Raw genomic sequence first — 20,044 nt, forward strand, 5'->3', positions numbered from 1 at the left:
CTTGTGTGCCCTCCTTAATTGCATTTTTTTTTTTTACATGTTTAGGGTAAAACTCAGATAAAACCTGGAACGAATATACAAATTAAATTGCTCCTGTCCAACCACATTAGAACAGTACACGGCATGCTGAGTCGGCAGATTTATTCAGCCACATGAGGCAATTCTGTTGATTAGCATTTCAGCTTAATATGAGCCGTGTATGTGGGCGTGTTCAAGAGACTTACTAGGTCGCAGTGATTGAATGTTGCTTTTACTTTGTCTTGCCCCCTCTAAGCAACAGCACATGCCAGTCAGCCAACCACTTAGACACTCAGCTGGATTGTCAAATAGACAAGCCAGTTAGCTGTTCAGTTTAACTGCCAGCATTTTGAGCCCACCAGCTATCCAGTCAGTTAGGCAAACATTAGTATGCATCCTCCCCTCAGACCTGCAAGTGATGCAAACACTTAAACACACACCAGCCAAACCAGCAGCTAGACAGAAAAGAGGGGCCACTTTTAAACAGTTGTGTTGTCAAGGTCTGTCGGGAGTGACCTTTGAACCCGTTTGACTGTGTGACTGAGCGAGGCGAGCATGTGCAGCGCGCGTGTTTGTGTGTACTTTTGCCTGTCTGCTGCACTCCTCTGTCGGCTGCGTGGAGACGGCTGCCTGCGGGGCCATGTGGAACTCATTTAACAGGAGGTTGGAGGAGTCTGCGTGTGTGTATACGGCACATGAAAGCAAGGGAGGGGGCGGCTGGTTTCAGGGCTTCACTTTCCTTGGAAAACAGGCGGGCATGCAGACGGGGACGGGCAGAGATGCGCAGACAGAAAGGCAGAGGAGCTGACCTGATCTAGAAGGACAGTAGAGTATTTTCTGTACAGAAAAAAAAATACAAAAAATCTACCTGCACCAAGATTGGTTTTGTAGGAGGAGTCAGGCATTGTTCCAAGGAAAAAATCCATGAAATTTTGATGTAGCAAAATGTGCTCCTGTGGCAGGTCGTGCTTCCTCTGTAGCCACAGGAAGTACACCCTCTGCTGGGCCTTCCTTAACCAGTTTTACGATTAACCATGGTTTTTAAACATCATGATTAAATAACTGCACATTTAACACCGGTTATTTCCGCTTATGTGCGGCGCAAAATGAGCCATGCGGCATAGTTCTTAGCTCTTCTGTTTCCACACGGCCCATTTAGTGGCGCACAACAACACAGGGCTCAGCTTTGTACGTCGCCCGGGGAGAGCTTCGCACCCGACGGTAGAGCTGTGCGATACTTGAGATTTTATTGATCGATACCGAGTAAATACTGGTGCCATTATCGCCGATACCAAGTACCTTTTGGTTCATAAAATATTATGGTATTTTGAATAATTTGTCCTATTAAATAACATTATGTATTTATTTATTTATGCAAATTGGACTTTCTTGTTAGGTTTTTAAACATGTCATAATATAATATCCTTAAGGGAAACATGCCTGGACTGTTATTTAAAGTTGCAATGTAGCAATAATCTTCTATTCTTAGTCCCCGTCACTCTTATGCACTCAAAGAAACGTCAGCCACCGAAGTTCCTCTCGTCTTGTCACATTACATAAACGATGTTGTGCTACACTAATACCTAGCTCAACTAGTTTGGAAAAGCTCAAACGAAGCATAATATGACTCATTGTCATCATATTATGTCAAAGGGCTTGCACAAGGGACACATGAGCAACCAAAATAAATAAATAAATGTAAAATATCAATACTAGCAATCTAATATCGATTTGATACCAATACTCACGTTAGTATCGATTCTATCGATACTTGGATCGATCTGCACAGCCCTACCCGACGGTTGTGGGCCGGCCTGGACCAGGTTGAGTGGATGTGGGGAAAGGGGAGGCCGAAACGAGGCGGCGGTGAGGTCGGGCCTCTCGACCGCCATCCACGGCTGCCCGCTGGAGAGGCCATAAACTGCACAAAGTCACCAGTTTAAACGCTGTGGACGAACATTTCACCTGTAAGTATGCTTGAAATGGGAAGAAATTGAAAAATGAAAGAAAAAGAGGGTACATACCGTCCACTTGTTATACGTAGTGCCCAGGCCCTATTTTAGGAGTCTGTCTAATCTGCTGTATTTGTTTTAAAAGTCAGGAACTTTAAAAAAATTCATTTTCAGTTATTTATTGTTGTTAAAAATAAACATTTTGGAAGAATGCTGATGTGATTTTTTTTTATGTCTACAATAATAACCGTAAAAAATGTAAAAACACATTTTTTTCAATGACAACAATAACAATAATCGTACACCAAAATCTGAAACCGTTGCAACCTTAACACTGACAACTTCCAGGATTTCCCCTAATCCTGGCGGACTACCAGGCTTAGCTAATTTTCTGGGGAAACCCTTACTTTTATTATATTTTTCACTGAAAACACTGTGATCAATACATCCTTTTACACCAGGAATCTTGGATGGAGTAATGAGAGCTGCGCAGAGAGAACATAATATTCTGTGGGCTTTGCAAAATCAGTCAAAATCCAGGAAAACAGCCGGGAGCGAAGGAGGTTGCTTCAGTGAAAATGGCTGCGAGTGAATGAGTTAACAGGATCATTATCAGGCTTATGCAGAGCTTGCTGATAAGATGATCACTAATCAGTTGTGTTGAAGAAGGAAAATATCCAAAACCTGCAGGACTCTGGCCCTTGTGGACCGGATCTCAACACCCCTGGTTAAGAGGATTCAATAGCAATTGAGGTGTACAATGCGATGGAATTGAAAAGTTGGAGCCGGTTCTTGATTCCCACCCCTACTTGTGCGGTAGCTTGTAATTCCCAAAACGGTCACCTACAGGACTTGAGTGGAACAGTATTTGCTCTCACCCTGGCACCTTAGCATACATCCCATTCTCGTTACTTTGCCGCAGAGCCGGCATACATGCTCAATTGGATATGACTCATCACTATACATAGAAAGACGGATCGATGAAGAGGAATGAAAAGACAAAGCAAGGAGCTGCAGATAACGTTACACACGGAAAATTTTCCACACAACTTGGACTTGAGCTCCGAGCTCGTGTGTCTGTGTGTGTGTGTGTGTCAAGGACAAACAGCGGTGGTCAGGAGTGCGCCGCTGAGCTTGGAGAGTCCAGGTCAAACGCAGCCTGGTATTTCCTATCCAGCCCCTTTTTCCCCTCTCATCGCCGGCGTTCTCCTTCTCTTCTGTCACTTTCTCTGCCGATGCATGATCTACCACTCTGTGGCATGTGGAAGGGGAGCCGTTGCTATGGTGACCTAAAGCCTGGCTGGAGCTCGAGGTGGGAAGCTTCGGGAGGCGAGAGGAGTCGGGGGCGGGGGGGCACATGTCAACCCAGGGAGACCTAATGCACTGACCACATACACAAGCATGCAGTGAGTGATCAAGATTAAAAAAGAGACTGTGCAGGGACTTACTTATAAGGTTATGGAGAGCAGAGCGGGAGATATCAGGGGCAGAGCCACACTAACTGGACTCAATAAGATTACTGCAGGCAAAGAAGGAAAGTGAACAGCTAACAGTGACATACCTCAAATGTATTCCACATTTATGTCATCTTTGCAATATGATTTGGACCCAAATAAATGTCGCGGGGACATTTTGTTTGTGGGCACTTTGGGATGCTGAGTGTGTTTTAATGAACCCATGGCTCCCTGACTCAATGCAATTTCTCCCCATAAAACTGATCATGAGCAGTATGAGGCTGAAAAAGAGAGAACGGAGCACTCATGAAGCGTAGATTTTTTTTTTTAACCTGAAAATTAATCCGTGAATGGCTGTGATATAGTTTGAAGAAGGTAAAAGGAATAAAGTTTCTAAGGATGTGTATGCTAATTCAGTGTTTTTCAACCCCGGTCCTCGAGTACCCCTATCCAGACTGTCTCCTATCGGCTATTAAAATTAGGGCTGGGTTTAGAAAATCTAATGATCGATATTGAATCCATTTTCATTTTCGAGCCTGATATCTATTCATAAAGCCATGAATCGATTATTTTAATACCTTTTTCCCATGAATTTATCTTACCATTTTCTTGAAATTGACTGTTCGTATTTTCTTACATTTATGAAAGACCTGACTTACTGCACTTTGAGACAATTAAGATTTTTTTCAATTTGTATTTCCAATTATTGAATTTGAATTATGAAAATATTTTCATCTCATCCTTGCAAATGTCAGTGTTTGTGTACCACTTAAGTGATTACCATATATCATACGTTACTTTCATTAATAAACTAAATCTGCCTCCGCAAAATTTTATTTAGAATTTTGATTTTTTTATTATGTCCTTGATATTTAAGAAGAATTGATGTTCCATAATTAATCAATATTGAACTGAATTGAAGTGAATCGAATTAAATCGGGAAAAAAATCTAAATCAATCGAACTGACCTCTTGTGAATTGAAATCAAATCGATTGAGGAAATTAGAATCAATACCCAGCCTTAAATTAAATTAAATGGTACAATTAAAATAGTACAAAATTTCAGTGAACAAAGTAAATCACAAGAGAACTATTGCGTACAATAACTGAGATTCCACTGCATGTCCAACACAATCTCAAGAAATCATGTTACATGCTTTTAACACTACCTTACCATGTTGTTGGAATAATGCACCACCATCTTTTTTTTTTTTAAAGGTTAATAGATCAAAACCTGTACACTGGAAGTTGCACACAAGCAACAAACCAACAAACAAACCCATGAAAACATGCAGCAACCCCCTTGATGGAGGTAACAAAGCTGTATTGATGTGGGGGCTTAGTGTTTGTAGCAGCTTTCAACAAGCCTGGGCAGCAGACAGCGCAAACAGCAGGTACTTTTTGAAATAGGAACTGAGTGAGAAGAAGATGACAGCTGTGTAAGGAAAAGTGTTGTGGTGAGCCACAAGCTTAAAGTCATGGAAGATTCAGATTTTCTCCTTTCCACCAAATACGTGCATGTACAGTATTTCACATATGCATGTGTTTGCAAAAGTGGCTAGAGCTCTCTATTGTCGGTAGGAAATTGGCAGGATCATCTCAACTGAGACATCATTGATTTACAACCAGCAATCTCAGGAAAGTGCAATAAATTCCCAGTCATCTAGGTTGATTTTACATTCTCATTGTTTTGACTTTATGTTTGTTTTTCAAATTAGAAGCATGTGGTAAGTTCGAGATAATTTAACTCATTCACTCCCAGCCATTTTCACTGAAGCAACCCCCTTCGCTCCCGGCTGTTTTACTGGATTTTGACTGATTTTGCAAGGTCCACAGAATGTTGTGTTCTATTGCGATAAAAACATGGAACCTACCAAAAGAAAGATTAGTCTCTTCATTCATCAGGAAAAAAATGTATATTTGTATCTGTTTCCGTTTTGCAGTAATTAGCATTAGAATATAGCTAAGTTTCATCATTATTCACAAACAGCTTGTTGCAACAACTCTTATACTCTGCTGCTACCTGCTGGCCATTTTTTTTATAACTACCATTTCTATAAGCGACCTTCAGGTCAGAGACTTCATCAAAGCCTACCATATGCTCTCACGTAAAAAAAAACATGTTTTTTTTTTTTAATGAGTTTTTGGGACGACCACAATATTTTAAATAGAACGTTTTTATAAGTTTTTGGGAGCAAATGAGTTAATTATTATCATTCATTCATTGACTGCAAAATGATGAGTATAAGGCTATACTTGTTGCTCCATCTGCCTCACTTGCTACCGATGCAACTGGACTGTAACCAGGAAATGAAACTCAAGTCTTGTGTCAGCACTTTTTTTCAGATCTTACATCAAACAAAACAAAAAAAAAAAAATTTTTTAATTGGTAGAAAGAAGAAAAATGGCCCAAAAAATGCAATCAAAATCTTACACCTCCATGTGGGGGTGGTCAGGGCTGGCCACCACGTAGCGCCGCCACAAAACGTCAAAGAAATGATCCATTGTTGATACCATTTATCCTGAATAGAGTCTCAGGTAAGCTGGAGGTCATCTCAGCTGACTTTGGGCAAGTTGCGGTTGCCGGTTTGGTGTCTCCAACAATATATTTAATTTTGTGTGCTTCGTCTGTTTTGTGTTCTATTCACACTGTGCGTGACAGACAAGACAAGTTGTATATGTTGGATTTTCCGATACTCTAGTTTCACATGACCTCAAGTGGTGACCTTGGAACGGTAAACCATGAGTCCACATGGTGGCCGTGTGCTTTCTTTTATACAGTGCTATGCCATGTTAAGTGGGTGAGAGCTATAAATCTTGTATAGAACACATCACATTGGATCAGCAGTGTCAGTAAAGCAGGATCTTGAGCTTTCAACACAGATTTCCAAAAGGTTTGGGAGTCCAAGCTTTTGCGGGTCACTTGAGGACAGTCAGGGATTTGTTCCAAAGCCATTCCATCATCCCGGCTGTAAGGTGGTCCGAGGCGTTGGGCTGCCGCAGGCTGAACATTTGTCCCTTTTGAAGGAAGTTTCCACTTTCAGAACCTTTGTACATTTTCCTGCCATGATGGTCCCAATACAATAGTTTGTTGACAAGTGATCTTTTCTCCCACTCTTTGATCAGAGTAAACATTCCAGGTGGGCTTTGTCATATGCCTTTGGCGTTTATTTGATTAAAACATTACTTAGTTGAATTACTATTTGCAGACCGGCTTTTATTAAAGTGGAAAGTTTTCACAAGCCTTACTTTGTTCAACGTATCAAAACTAAATTGAAATAATTGTATTAATTTGACTGTTTACAACAGTAGTGTGCACCATCCATCAGTGTCACTACTGTCACTGTTTACCATACATAAACAAGTATTTGAAAATCATCCATCCATCCATCCATCTCCTCATTTCCTGAACCGCTTATAGACCATGATAAATCATATTTATACTTTGTTCCAAATTACAGTATAATGTGAACTACATTCTGTCCAAAACTAATTCCAGACTTTGAAGCAACTTTTGCTTTAGTAACAGGCAGCCTTCTGTGTTTTTGAGTAAGTCTAATGGGGGCGGGGCATCAAATTTTGCATAATTCATAATTCCTTCTTAACCAAGCATTCTCGGTTGTACATTTCGCCTAGATCCATGAACATTTTGAGGCATATGTAACAAATCCAAATCATACAAAAAATTATTTCGCAGCCATATGCTAAACCTAACATGAAGTCGGCCATGTACCTTCTTTTTTTTTTACATATTTAAAAAAAATTCCTCCTAGATCATTTATCCAATCATCTTCAAATTTTGTGTGCTTTATCTGATGTTTAAGATTTAAAAAAAAAAGTTATTGAAAGCTTTCAATTTTGTCGTATGCCATGGCGATGCACTGTTTACAAAGAACAATAATGCTGTTCCTCAGGGTCTAGACCTGGGCAGAAACTCATGAAACGTTGCACACACGTCAGACCTGGCATAAAAATCGATATTTTAGAGAGTTCTTAAGCGTGTTTCGAAAAAATTTAAAAATTGTAAAAAAATTCTAACAAAGCATTCCCGGTTGTATGTAGAGATCTCTGAAAATTTGGAGGCATATGTAACTGCCCAAGACCTACGAAGGGCTCACTTGGCGCTATATGGTAAACCTAACAGGAAGTCCACCATTTTGCCTTCATTTTGACTAAAACTCATGTAACTTTTTACACACATCAGGCCAGGCAAAAGCATTTTAGAGGGTTCTTGTCCTATGCGTCAGTATCCCAACGTGGCCAGGTTTACGAGAACCCTTTATGGCTGCTCGTAGATCTAGTTTTGTACTGGTTCTGGTGGAACCATGTACGGGTGTACAAAGATGAAATTCATTTTCAGCTTCAGCTCTCCAGCACACATCTGAAGGTTGTGTGCCAAAATTGACTGTTGTTTAGAACTGTTCATTAGTCTCTTCACTTTGACTAAAGACTTCAGATCCAGCTGAAGTAAAAACAAGCCCTAAGCATGACGCTGTCACCACCATGATTCATTGTGGGTATGCTGTTCTTTTGCTGATGTACATGGTTGTTTTTGCACCACTTTTTCCAGAAAAACATTTAGACAGTTAAATAAAAAATAATTACAATCTGGTCTCTCAAAAGCGGTGTGGAAAATTTTTCCCATCAGAAACTTTTATTTTTAAACGTAACTTTTTTTTGCACCTAAAAACTAAACATGTCACTAACTGAATTAAAAAGTTGCTCATCTTGAGTTCCAACAGCCTGTACGCGTGGTCGAGGCTAGATTTAGCAGAGCCCAGCGGTCGTTGGTAATTGAATGATTCACAGCGCCCTTAACTCATTTATGACGCTTTCCCGCTCAATTTAACCTTGCCTTGCTCATCAATAGAAGCCCTGTTGGCCTCAGATGGTCGACGGAGTCTCATTGAGCTGCTGCGAGCTCTTATCGCCATCTAATCGTGTTTCTGAGAATGTACCGCTGCCTTTTTCCACTGCTATCCATTTTCCATCCTTCCACAACAACCACAAACATTGACATTCTCAACTAAACACAATTTAGAGTCTTCAGTTAACCTAAGAAGCATGTTTTTGAAATGTGGCTGGAAGGCCGTAGCCTGGATTCAAACCTCCAACTTCAGAACTGTGAACCAAGCTGCCATTTTACTTCCATCCTCTTGATTTAATTAATTACAGGTGCGAATCCTACCTCAGACTGTACATTGCAAATATATCCATGGCCGTTATGCTACGTGATATATATACATGTATACCAACTGACATCAAGAAATGGATAATAATTTCACTGAAATGATTAAATGCATGTTAGCTTTCAGCATCTGATGACACTTTTCAAAATAAATACGCTATTAGCCATGAGTTTGTATCAGTCAAGTTAGCGCAGTGGTTAGAGCAAGTGCGTGCGTTTAGTACATTCGATGGTTCAATACCAACTGTCTATCATGTCAGGAAATGGATTACAATTTCTCTGAAATGAATAAATCCCAATTTTTGACAGATCGCAGTTCAAGTTTTCTTTTTATTCATTTGTCATTTAAATACAATTAAAAGTTTGTAATTTTAACATAATTTGTCTTTCAATTTACTTGCACATGCATTCAAATCTTAGCATTCAGCTAATAGCATTCAACTTTTCAGCATTCCCACGCATTTTCTGCAGAAATTGCACTTTGTCTAGTTTGTAATATTAATGTGTCTTCTTCTCCTGTCTTCTAGTTCCTCGGGGTGTGATTCAAAATGGCGCCCGTGTCAGGAGCCAGGCACTCTTCCCTGTGATAAGACCTGTTCCTGTAAACCCAGTAGGGAGCAGAACCTCGGCCATAAGGTGGGTCCATTTTACTCGCATCATTGTCAACCATAAATTTAGAGCCAATCAGGGTTTTCTTGTGCAAACCTGTTTCCATTTTGACTTGGAGACTTGGCACTTGGTACATACAAGTACTGCATCAAAAATTCTACTTTTACAGAGATAACTCAGTGGAGATCATCTCAGTGGAACCCCTAAGTCGAATGGAGTTCAACCAAAATTTTCTGGGGGGGGGGGGGGGTAGATATACAAAACTAGACGTGAAGGCTGAAAGGCTGAATAAAAAAAAAAAAAACATTGAAGCATGTGGAATCATTTTGAATGATATGGAATGATAGTGAATGACATGGAATGAGCTAAATATGTTAAAGTTACAATGGCTTTAATCGGTCAATATGTGTGGAAACTGGATGTGAATATGTAAATATTTGGGCTTTAGAATAGAAATAGAGTTTTGTCAATGGGAATAATAAATGATATGGCTTGAATGATCTCATAAGGTGAATTGAATAATCGGACTGATTAAAATTTTAAATTGGAACTATTTGAATCTGTTATTTTGAATCTACCAATGGAAATGAGTGGTAAATAAGTATTGGTGGAAGTTGGGCCTCAAATAGAATGAATGGGCAATGTTTTGGTGATAAATGTTGAATTATGGAAAAAACGGGAATTTTTAGAATGTAGAAAAATGGAAAACCCCTTGGTGTGAATTTTTATATACAAGTTGAAATTGAAATGATGTGCATCAGATGAATTATGTGGAAGGAGAAGCGTGTCAAAAAATTGGGAGGAATAAAAAATATGTCATGTGACGGGTCAGAAAATTTTGTGAAATATGGATTTAGGATTTACCATTAACGCCACAAATGTTTGTCTTTTCCGTTGTTGTTTTTTGTGTAGTACCACCCAAAAAGGGTGTCAAAGCGAAAACATATAATAATCACAAAACCTGGTGTGAATTCACAGTATACCTTTTCCCACAAGAGAACAGCGTAAAACTCTTAATATATTCTTATGCTGCCACCACAGTACCACACCACAATATGCTGCCAAATTGAGTCACTTTACATGTTTTTTTTTTTAATGGGAAAATGTGTTTTGAACAACTGAATAAAAGTCAGCCAGCGTTCCAGAACAAATTGTGTTCAACATTAGACGTTTCACCTGAGGTTCTCCATTTAAAAAAAAAAAAAAAGGATTGACCGTTACACCTCATGTTGTGGTTGCAGAATGGAGAGCTCCTGACACAAACTCAACATGCGTCACAAATAGTTTATTCATCCTGACTGTGGTCAAAACACTTGCCAACATTCTACCCAAGTGATTATATAAATGTCCCACATTCACACGCACAAACACATTTATTAGTGGCAGAGGAGTCCAAGAACATTCAGAGCATGCCTGGACATGCATATCCATCATGAGAGCAAACGGGGATGATGGCCTGCACTGTATAATGAATTAAACAGTGAATATGTAATCATTGAGTGCATTTTTGTCATATACTGTAATATATCAATATTCTAACTCTCTCACGCAATACAAAGGAGGACACGCACGATACAGGATAAAAAAAATTTGTGACATGACTTTTTTTTTCTGGCCTGAGAACAAAAACTACAGGCAGGCAGTACAGTACGTGACTGTCGGTTGCTCTGACTTCAGCCCGACCAGGCCTGTATAAATCTAAAAAATATGATGAAATCAAAACGTTTTCGCTTTTTTAATATATAATATGCAGTATTTTGTGTTGCGTCCACTTGAATTGATCAGTCATCATTGATCTTTTACTGTGCTGTGGACTATTTTTTCCGCGTCAAGTTAAACCTTTACATAAGTGATGGCTCGAACAGAACAAAAAGCCCAGAAAATGTTAAATATTCAAGTTGATTTTATACTAGATCAGGATATTAAAACAACAGAAACTTTAACCGATCACTGATCAGAAGATGACCATGTATGTAATCTGTTTAACAACTTTTTACTGTACAGTCAACCCATTCTATTCCTGCATTGGGAAAAATAAGAACAATCAAACCTTAAAAATTCTCCCCAAAACACTGATAAACATTCAATAAATACATGGAAACGTACCTGGAGTGAACATGATTGCGTTAGCTGTATCGTCTAATTTTGATGATCCCATCAATGATGTCAATGATCGATCGGCAAATTATAACTGATCACCGATTTTGCACAAAAATGTGTCTGTCGAACCAATGTCTATTTTATACTGCCAAAAAAAAACTGGCAAATAAGTAACTACACAGAAGTACATATTTTTTTAAATGCTTAAATAATGCATTATAAACATGCTAAATATTAACTCAAAACAACCCCTACAGTGCCAGCCAATTTTGAGCATTTTCACTCATCTTTCAAGGCAAACAGAATATTGTGTGCTATGACTACATAAACATGGTGGACTGGATACCATATGAAAGAGTTCCATTCTTTCATTAGAAAAAAAAATATGTGTCTACCTTATTCCGTTCTTTAGTAATCACCATTTAAAAATACATAATTTGAGTGACATGATGCAAAAATTGAAAAAATAAGGAGAAACAAGCTTTTTGTGAAAAGATAAATTTTCTGCACAACAGTGACTTTGACACTAAAAATGTTGTTCAGTGACGCTCTGTGAATTAGATTTAATGTGACAAACGCTTTGATCATTTACGTCATCCTTGAAAACATTCTATTTCCTAAGATCCGCCATGTTTTCATGTAATTTGGTACACGGGAGCCCATTGAAAAGACATACAATGCTGCCATCTGCTGGCCATAATTAGTGGGTGTTTTTGGATTTTCCCACCCCATTCACAAAGCCGCGCTGCACAATACATTGCACTTCCCATTGAGAAATAAACATAGTTGACGTCAATTGACGTTATTGGCGGTAAAATATTTAAATAATCACTGAAACTTTTATATTATATCATGTAGGGATATAGATTGCCCGATTATTGGCTAGCTCAATTATCTGTGCCGATATTCAGTATTTTACAAATATCTGCATCGTTTTAAAGAATCATACAGCCGATAATAGATCAATTTAAAACTGTGTTAACAACTTCAGTGAGCTATTTAAATTAAATTTTCAGCTAACTTTTTAAGAGCTGCTGCTGAACCCTGGGAACTCTGGAATTTTGGAAAACTATAGAAATATTTTACTATTTAGTGAAAATGAATATCTGCGCCAAATATCGGTTATTGGCCTCCTTGACTACTAATAATCGGCCCTGGGGAAAAAACGTATCTGGAAAAAAAAAGCGTATCTGGAAGAAAAAAAACGTATCTGGAAAAAAAAAACATATCTGGAAAAAAAAAACATATCTGGAAAAAAAACATATCTGGAAAAAAAAACATATCGGTCTAATCTCATGAATGAGTTCTGGCAGCTCTCTTTTTGACCTTTATTTTGTTTTACTTTGTGTATTTTGTATTTGATTGTTTTTGTTGTGTTTTATTTTATTGTTTTTATTATGATCAAGTTTACCTGTGAAGCACTTTTTGTCTGTGAAAGGTGCTATGTAAATAAAATTGACTACTTAGTTACGTACTCCACCACCCACCCAAAAAAGCTTAATGTAGGACCCTGATAGGTCATTTTGCGATTGCCGGTTACACTTGGTTGTTCACTGTATAAAGTAACAATATTCTGCTCTTTGGTACCCCCACAGATCATCCATAGGAGAGTATCTGAAACTAGGCCAGGACAGCCCTTCCTGTTACTCTCCTCCCCCCTGCGGCGAGGACCTTCAGGAAGACCACAACTACAGCACGGCCAAATCCCCGAGCAGGCTTGACTCCTCCCAGGCCACGGCCCCCTCGTCCCCGACAGACGACGACGACATCATCGCCGTGGAAATCCAATCCGACGTCAAACCCGAGCCCCGGGAGATCCCGCTGGATTCCCACGTCACGACGGCCGCTGCCGCTGCTGCCGCCGCCGCCGCCTACCTTTCCCAGTCGCCCCTGCGCGGACAGAGACGGAGCTTGGGGGCGGGACCCGGTACTCTGGCGGGAAGCAGCTTCACGTGGACCAAAAACCGAGCCAGGGGCATTAGCGACACGCTGCCGCTGAAGAAGCGGCGCGCGGTGGAGAAGCCGCCGGAGAGCGACGACGAGGAGATGAAGGAGGCGGCCGGGTCGCTGCTCCACCTGGCCGGGGTCCGAGCCTGCCTCAACAACATCACAAACCGCACCGCCAAGGGCCAGAAGGAGCAGAAAGAGGCCCTGAGAAACTAAAAGACGCATAGTACATCATCACGTGACCACGTTAGCACGCCGACACTGTACAAGACACAAATAGATCAACAGGTAACATGTTTTAGTCTCTACGGACACGTCTCATCTCCCTCTATCTATCTGCAGGGCATTAGGTGAATCCTACTTATTTGTGGCAATATCAAAAATCTATGTTTTCCTACATGTTCAGCAACACTAATGGGTACTTCTCATGTGTCTTCTGTTGTTTTTTTTTTTTTTCTTGTTTCAAAGGGGATGAAAGCCATAGTAAAGCATTCATTTGGACAAGTGGGCAAAAGTGAATCACGGACAGAAGATGGCTGTTTGTCTTGCATATGTGTTTGTTTGTAACCCGTAGCAATCTTGCAGTGATGCCAGCAAAGGAGGCGGAGCCTATCAGACTCTGGCCAGGGGAGGGGAGGGGAGCCCCTCACTAGCATCACTCTCCTTACATCCACGAGCACAAATGTGAGACTGTGCCAAAGAGAAGTGACCAGGTCGCTTCATGTAGCTGACAAAAAAAAAATGTTTAAAAAAAAAAAACACCCGAAGGCGACGGTAGTTAAGCTTGATGAGAAGTGTCAAAATAATTGTAAAACCCAATTGTGATATATATACTCATGCACTTGATATTATTTTATGCCACTTATAGAAAAGCAACATGGTTTATTATTTCTTCAAGAGCACTCATAGTATTTAAGAATAGATATATTAAAATATTGGGGGGGGTTGAATCATGTTTCTCACCATAGACATGGATAGTGCGCCGGGTGTGAGGCAATATCTCCTTCATTTTGTTGTTGTTGTTGCATCATGTAAAAGTTTACCTAGTACTTCCTGTCTCGAGACACCTGGAAAATACATTGTAGCTTCCCGTGGCTACGGGAAATCAACTCAAAAATTTATTTTTACAATATGTCCTTTGCATCCACACTAGTCTAAACACAATATTTTGATTAATATCACGTTTGTGGAATATGAGTTTATTCAGCAACATCCACCCGTTTTTATCCATTTGGAGGCAGCCATTTTACCATTTGCTGTCAGCTAAAAATGACATCACAGTTGCTCAGGTAACAACCAATCGTGGTACAGCTTCAGAATGAGGTGAGCCGTGATTGGTCGTTATCTGAGCTTTGAGCAATTGTGATGTCATTTTAATGAGGTAAAAAAAAAAAATTACGACACATAAGTAAAATGAGCCAAAATTTGGCTCACTATTGGAAGTGTGATATCTAAGTCATTCCTGAATATTTTTTTACTTGTGACCACTCAAAATGTTCAGTGGCATCAGAACTATCCAAACATATATAAAACATTGTATTTATTTGTTTTGAATGCCCTCTATGGACAATAAAAGCAATATTGTCCTAAGAGCACAACTAACTATCATCTGTATATATATAAAAAACACATTCAAAATGGAATATTCTCGCACGCGCGCACATACACTCATCACACACTCATGCGCGTGTGCATGTCACTGTTACTGCGTCCACACACGTTCGCAGGCCTGAGCTCTCGATCCCAACCGTGCTTTATTGTTTTGGTTTAAGAATGGGGACATAAGAAGCACATAAGCTCAAACAAAAATTATAATTAGCTCTCCAGTGCCATCTGACTTTTATGATTCTTAAGTAAAAAAAAAAAATCTACGTTTAGTTGATGCCTCAGTGAAGGGATAAATTGGGTAATCACGGGAAATGCACTATAACACATCAGGTGTACAGTGCATCAAAATAACATAACAAAATATAATTTATAATGGGAGTCAATGGGCCAAAATTTTGACATTTTTACTCATATGTACTATATAAAAAAATCCCACATATAATAATGACAATAATCATTTTGAAATTTTGGACAGTGCCATTTTGAACTTCAACATGTTTCGGATAATTGGGTGCAATTTCAGCTCACTCAGTGATTTTTTTCATATACTTTATATTTTATATTAATATTAATAAAAAAGCCAAAAGTCCAAAATTGGACACTTTCCTTATGAGGGTTGTTAAGTCGACAGCAAGTCACAAAATGGCCGCCCCCTCAGATGGATAAAAACAAGTAGATTTGCACCTTAACTCACATTCCACTACCGCAATATTAATCATAATGTCGCGTTTAGACTAGTGAAGCACATTCAATATATTATAAAGAAATGCTTTGGGTTGACTTCCCCTTTAACAAGAACTATATACACAAAGTGTGTTAAGGGTTACATTTGTGTCTGTTTCCTCCTCACTCTCCCCTCATCAAGATATAAGCAATTTGTCCCGCGCAGGCGACTCTGTAAAAAGTTAGAAAATATTTTATTTTTTTTCCTTTCCTAATTGAAGCAATTTGACCTGCAGGACTTTCTCAGTTATATCGCATGGGTGCTTGTAAATAAGATAAAAAGCAAATCTTTTTTATTCAAAGAACATGTAAGATAAACGATGTATTTAGCATGAAGCATGACTTATTTTCATATAAACCTTGATCCTAGAGGAAAGGAAAAAAAATTGTTTTGCGCCAATTCTTATACCCGTGAATTTATTGGATTTTTTTTTTCTTCCTCCTGCGTTTATTTGAATCCTTTTTGGATTCTTGAGCGGGCTTTCAAAGACACCACCTTCAGGGAGCAACGTGGGGACGTAACTCTGCAACGTTGGCTTCTTGTCTTCGGATCATGCAGTGCTTTAGGACTTTAGCTAATCAGTGTTAACCCCTGTGTTATTTCACAACACATCTGTGGTGTGTGTGTGTGTGCGCGCATTGTTAAACATTGTGCCTGGCTGCCCTCAGTACCTCTGTTGTCATGTCTCGGACATGTGTTGACAAACATTTCTTTGTTTAACATGACAGTATTGGGTTGTTGTTTTTTATTCTCCTGTGTGTGCGCGAGTGTGTGTGTTCTGTTTCCATCAGCATTGCTCAGTGTAAATGTACCAAACTGATGGATGTTTTTGTCCTAAAAGAACCTCACATGTCCACATACAAAGGCTTTTTGGAGATGTATGAACGATAACTAGGGAAGCACTTAATGGCATTGTTATAGTGTACACAAAGATGTACAGTTAAGCCCAAAAGTGTTCACACCCTGCCTATGTTTTTTCTCAATACTGGATATTTTTCTTGGTTTTATAAATGTTGACACTAGGATCCATGGGAATGTTTTTTGCAAAATGATCCGACAAAATTGAGGATATCAGGGAATCAAGCATTAGGGCCAGTGAAGAGAAAAAAAAGGTTGGCAGAATTCTGACTTTAAAGTGAGAATTCTGACTTTTTGACTTCCCTCCACAATTCATATCTCTACGTCACAAAGTCAGAGTTCTCACTTTGAAGTCAGAATTCTGAGATTGAAGTGCTAAAGTGAGAATTCTGACTTTAAAGTGAAAATTCTGACTTTCATCACAGAATTCTGAATTCTGACTTTAAAGTCCGAATCCTGTCAACCTTTTTTTTCCCCCCTCTTTACTGGCCCTAATCCTCTTCCGTAAAGATGTACAGTTATCAAAATATGAGGAAAAACAAAACTGAAAATGCTCCTGTGTCAATTCAAGACAAAAAGTATACTCAACCAATACAAATGTGCAAAATTTGACTAAAGTATGAATCATTTCAGGCTTAACTGTACATACTCCTAAAATTAGGGATGGGCATTTTACAAATAAATAAATAAACCAAAGTGTGACATTAATAATGCCAATGGGCGTTTTGTTTAGTTTTTTGTTTTAATATTACACGACCAGTGGTTCTCAGACTTTATATCTCCAAATACAAACATAATGACCCAAGTAGAAATGTGGTAGCGTATTTGGTCAGTGTTCATTTAAAATGTGGTAGTAGACGTCCTTTAACGTGTAACATTGGAAGCCACTGTAGCATTATGCAAAGTTTGAAAATGAATACTGCATAAAATTGAAATTGTAATATTTGACTTGAATATTTGTTACACAAGTTACATAAAAAATTTATTGAAATAACTGTCTTGTTATGTTCCAACGTTTAAGCTAATGATTATTTTGCTTACCACTAGAGGGAGCCTGAGTGCTACTCTGAGAATCATTGAAGTAGCCTGAATAAAGCTGCCAGTAGCAGTTATGCCAGAGTGGACGTAGCCCCTACTAGTAAATATTGAATTTCTAGTGCATTGATTATGCCCATCCTTAATTGAAATATTATTTTGCCGTTTTAGATTCAAAGATTTCAAGCAGTGTTAAGCAGCTCAATTTTTTTAATTTTTTTTATCTACTTTACAAGTTGCTAAAGGTAAGCTAATTCCGCTCACTTTCAAGGTTGTTAAGGTTGTCTCTTCCAGCTGCGAATGAAATAACCCTTAATTAGGAATTCACAAAGCAGGGGTGAGCGCTGACGTTCTTGAATTCTTAATTTTGATATTGTGCCACCGTTTGTACTTTGGCTTCGACCCGCTTTTTTTTCTTTCTTCTTCTTCTTTGCTCGGAAGCTACAGTACAAACGCGCACTCGAGCAGTGGGCCAAGTCTCTGAACGTATGCATGTCCCATCCACGCTGGTAAAAACCCCTTTGCCAACTGTAGCATGCATCACTGGCTTTTTTTTAATAGTTTTTTTGGGCCGTTTTGTATGGAATCCATGCTGACATAAAAAAGGCTAAAAAGGAGACAGACAGTCGGTGTCTTGTTTTGTGCCACCTGTCTCTTGTGCGATATCTGTGTGAGGTCAGGCCCTCTGCTGTATTTACAGAAACAACCCACTCACGTGCTGCCAAATGCAATGTTGGTTAGGTAAGAGGCATGTCAAGTTATGTGGCTTAAAAAAAATAATAATAATAGAACTTCCTCTGTCTAGCTCATTTGCATTCAGGAAATCCTGACCAAGTAGTATACTTCACTGCCTGAAAAGTATTTCTTTCAAAGCTGCCAAGCAAACTGAAAAATGCTTATAAAAAAATATATCAATATTATTTTTATTTTTTAAAGTTGCCAATTTCTTTTTCTGTTGTTCTGCTCTCTCGAGCAAAATATTCTGCAGTACTGCCATTTGGTGACTGTCAAAGCTGAGTATTGGAAAGCCATAGGTTAGTGATGTCAAAAATGCAAAACTGTTATTGATCGGCGAGACATGACGCAGAGTCCACCCAGGTGTGTTGGTTCTTCAGTAAATGTTCAACTCCCTCCTCTTCCTCCTCCTTATTGTGCAATCATATTGCCAAAGAATGAGTTCCAGACCTGTTTCATCACTACATGTAAATATCAACGTTGTCCAATATCGTGGCAAAAAAATATATAAATGTTGTTTTATTTAGTTTTCCATTTTCTGAGAAACTGCAATGATGTTTATGTGATGTATTGTCTTCCAGTTGGTTGCAATAATAAAAAATAAAAAATCCAAGTTGCAGAGGATTAGTTTGCCCTGTTCTTTAAGAGTTGATTTTATATATATATATACATTTTGTCTTCTAAATGTACAATAAAATGTACAATATTTTTTTCCCTAGTGGAATTTTTTAAGCTAACTAGTCATTGATACAGTAATTTTATAATCATTCATAAAACTGAGTTAAAATTAAAAAGATGCACTGTACTGTAAAAAAAAAACTGATATTGATTAGTGTTGGGCTAATTTTCTGCCACTAGATGGCGTAATTGAATTTTTAAGATTTTTCATGCTCTTGTTAGCATAAAAGGGGGGAAACTAATAGAAATATCGCTGTATCTAAGTCATTGATACAGTAATTTCATAATAATTCATAAAATTCAGTTAAAATTAAAAAGATGAAACGAGTGTGATATTGATTTGTGTTGAGGTCATTTATCTGCCACGAGATGGCATAATTGCATTCGTAAGACGGTGACAGCTCAGTGCATTTTTCTTTTCATATTAAGAGCTATCTAATCTTTAACATGAAGTAACTTGTGAAATTCTGCACATTTTTTAAATAAAAAACTTGACCCCAGTCTCCACAAATGTATGCATTATTATTAAATTTATTACTGCAAAATTTTGAAGTGGGGTTTTCCAAGTAAGGGACGTCATTAATCACACTTTTTAAAAAAAATTGTGGCATTAATGGAAGTTTAAATTAACTCAACATTAATGCACTAATTTTGGCATCCTATATATATATATATATATATATATATATATATATATATATATATATATATATATATATATATACACACACACCCATATACACATATATTGAATAGCTGGGTGAGACCGGAGGGTCTTTAATTCTTTATTCAAGGCTGACCCCAAATCATTAACCTCACACATTCCCATCAACAAGGGTCTTATCAGAACTGTGCCCCCTCTGACGGTTAATTATTCATTTACGTCCTCTAATCATGTTAGTTCAATACGTATGATTAAAGATCAAAGTTAGCTCTCCCTTTCGGCAAAGAAGTAAAAGGCTACCAAAGTGTTGGTCAACTTCTTATCAATCTGGGGGTGGGGGGTGGGGGGGGCGCCATTTCAGGGCCATGTGGCGTTGGAAGTCCATTCATAATTGAAGCCGAGATGGGTTTAATCTCCATCCAGCGTCTCTGTGTGTGCGGTGCGACACGCTCCCACCATCAACACAACTGGAGC

The 20,044-nt window shown here is 38.6% G+C and overlaps 1 protein-coding gene across 1 annotated transcript in view; it reads left to right on the plus strand.

The window, feature by feature from the left end:
- Window positions 1–18,845, plus strand: part of LOC147158384 (forkhead box protein N3-like) — an 81,786-nt gene extending 62,941 nt beyond the window's left edge. The window contains exons 5-6 of the mRNA XM_086061469.1: window positions 9,140–9,248; window positions 12,917–18,845. Of these exons, the coding sequence (XP_085917595.1) occupies window positions 9,140–9,248; window positions 12,917–13,484 (677 nt within the window). The 3' untranslated portion in view covers window positions 13,485–18,845. The remainder of the gene's footprint in view (window positions 1–9,139; window positions 9,249–12,916) is intronic.
- The last annotated feature ends 1,199 nt before the right edge of the window (window positions 18,846–20,044 follow it).

The sequence above is a fragment of the Leptonotus elevatus genome, chromosome 18 (genome assembly GCF_054856555.1).
Source record: "Leptonotus elevatus isolate MCC_2025b chromosome 18, RoL_Lele_1.0, whole genome shotgun sequence".
Classification (NCBI taxonomy): domain Eukaryota; kingdom Metazoa; phylum Chordata; class Actinopteri; order Syngnathiformes; family Syngnathidae; genus Leptonotus; species Leptonotus elevatus.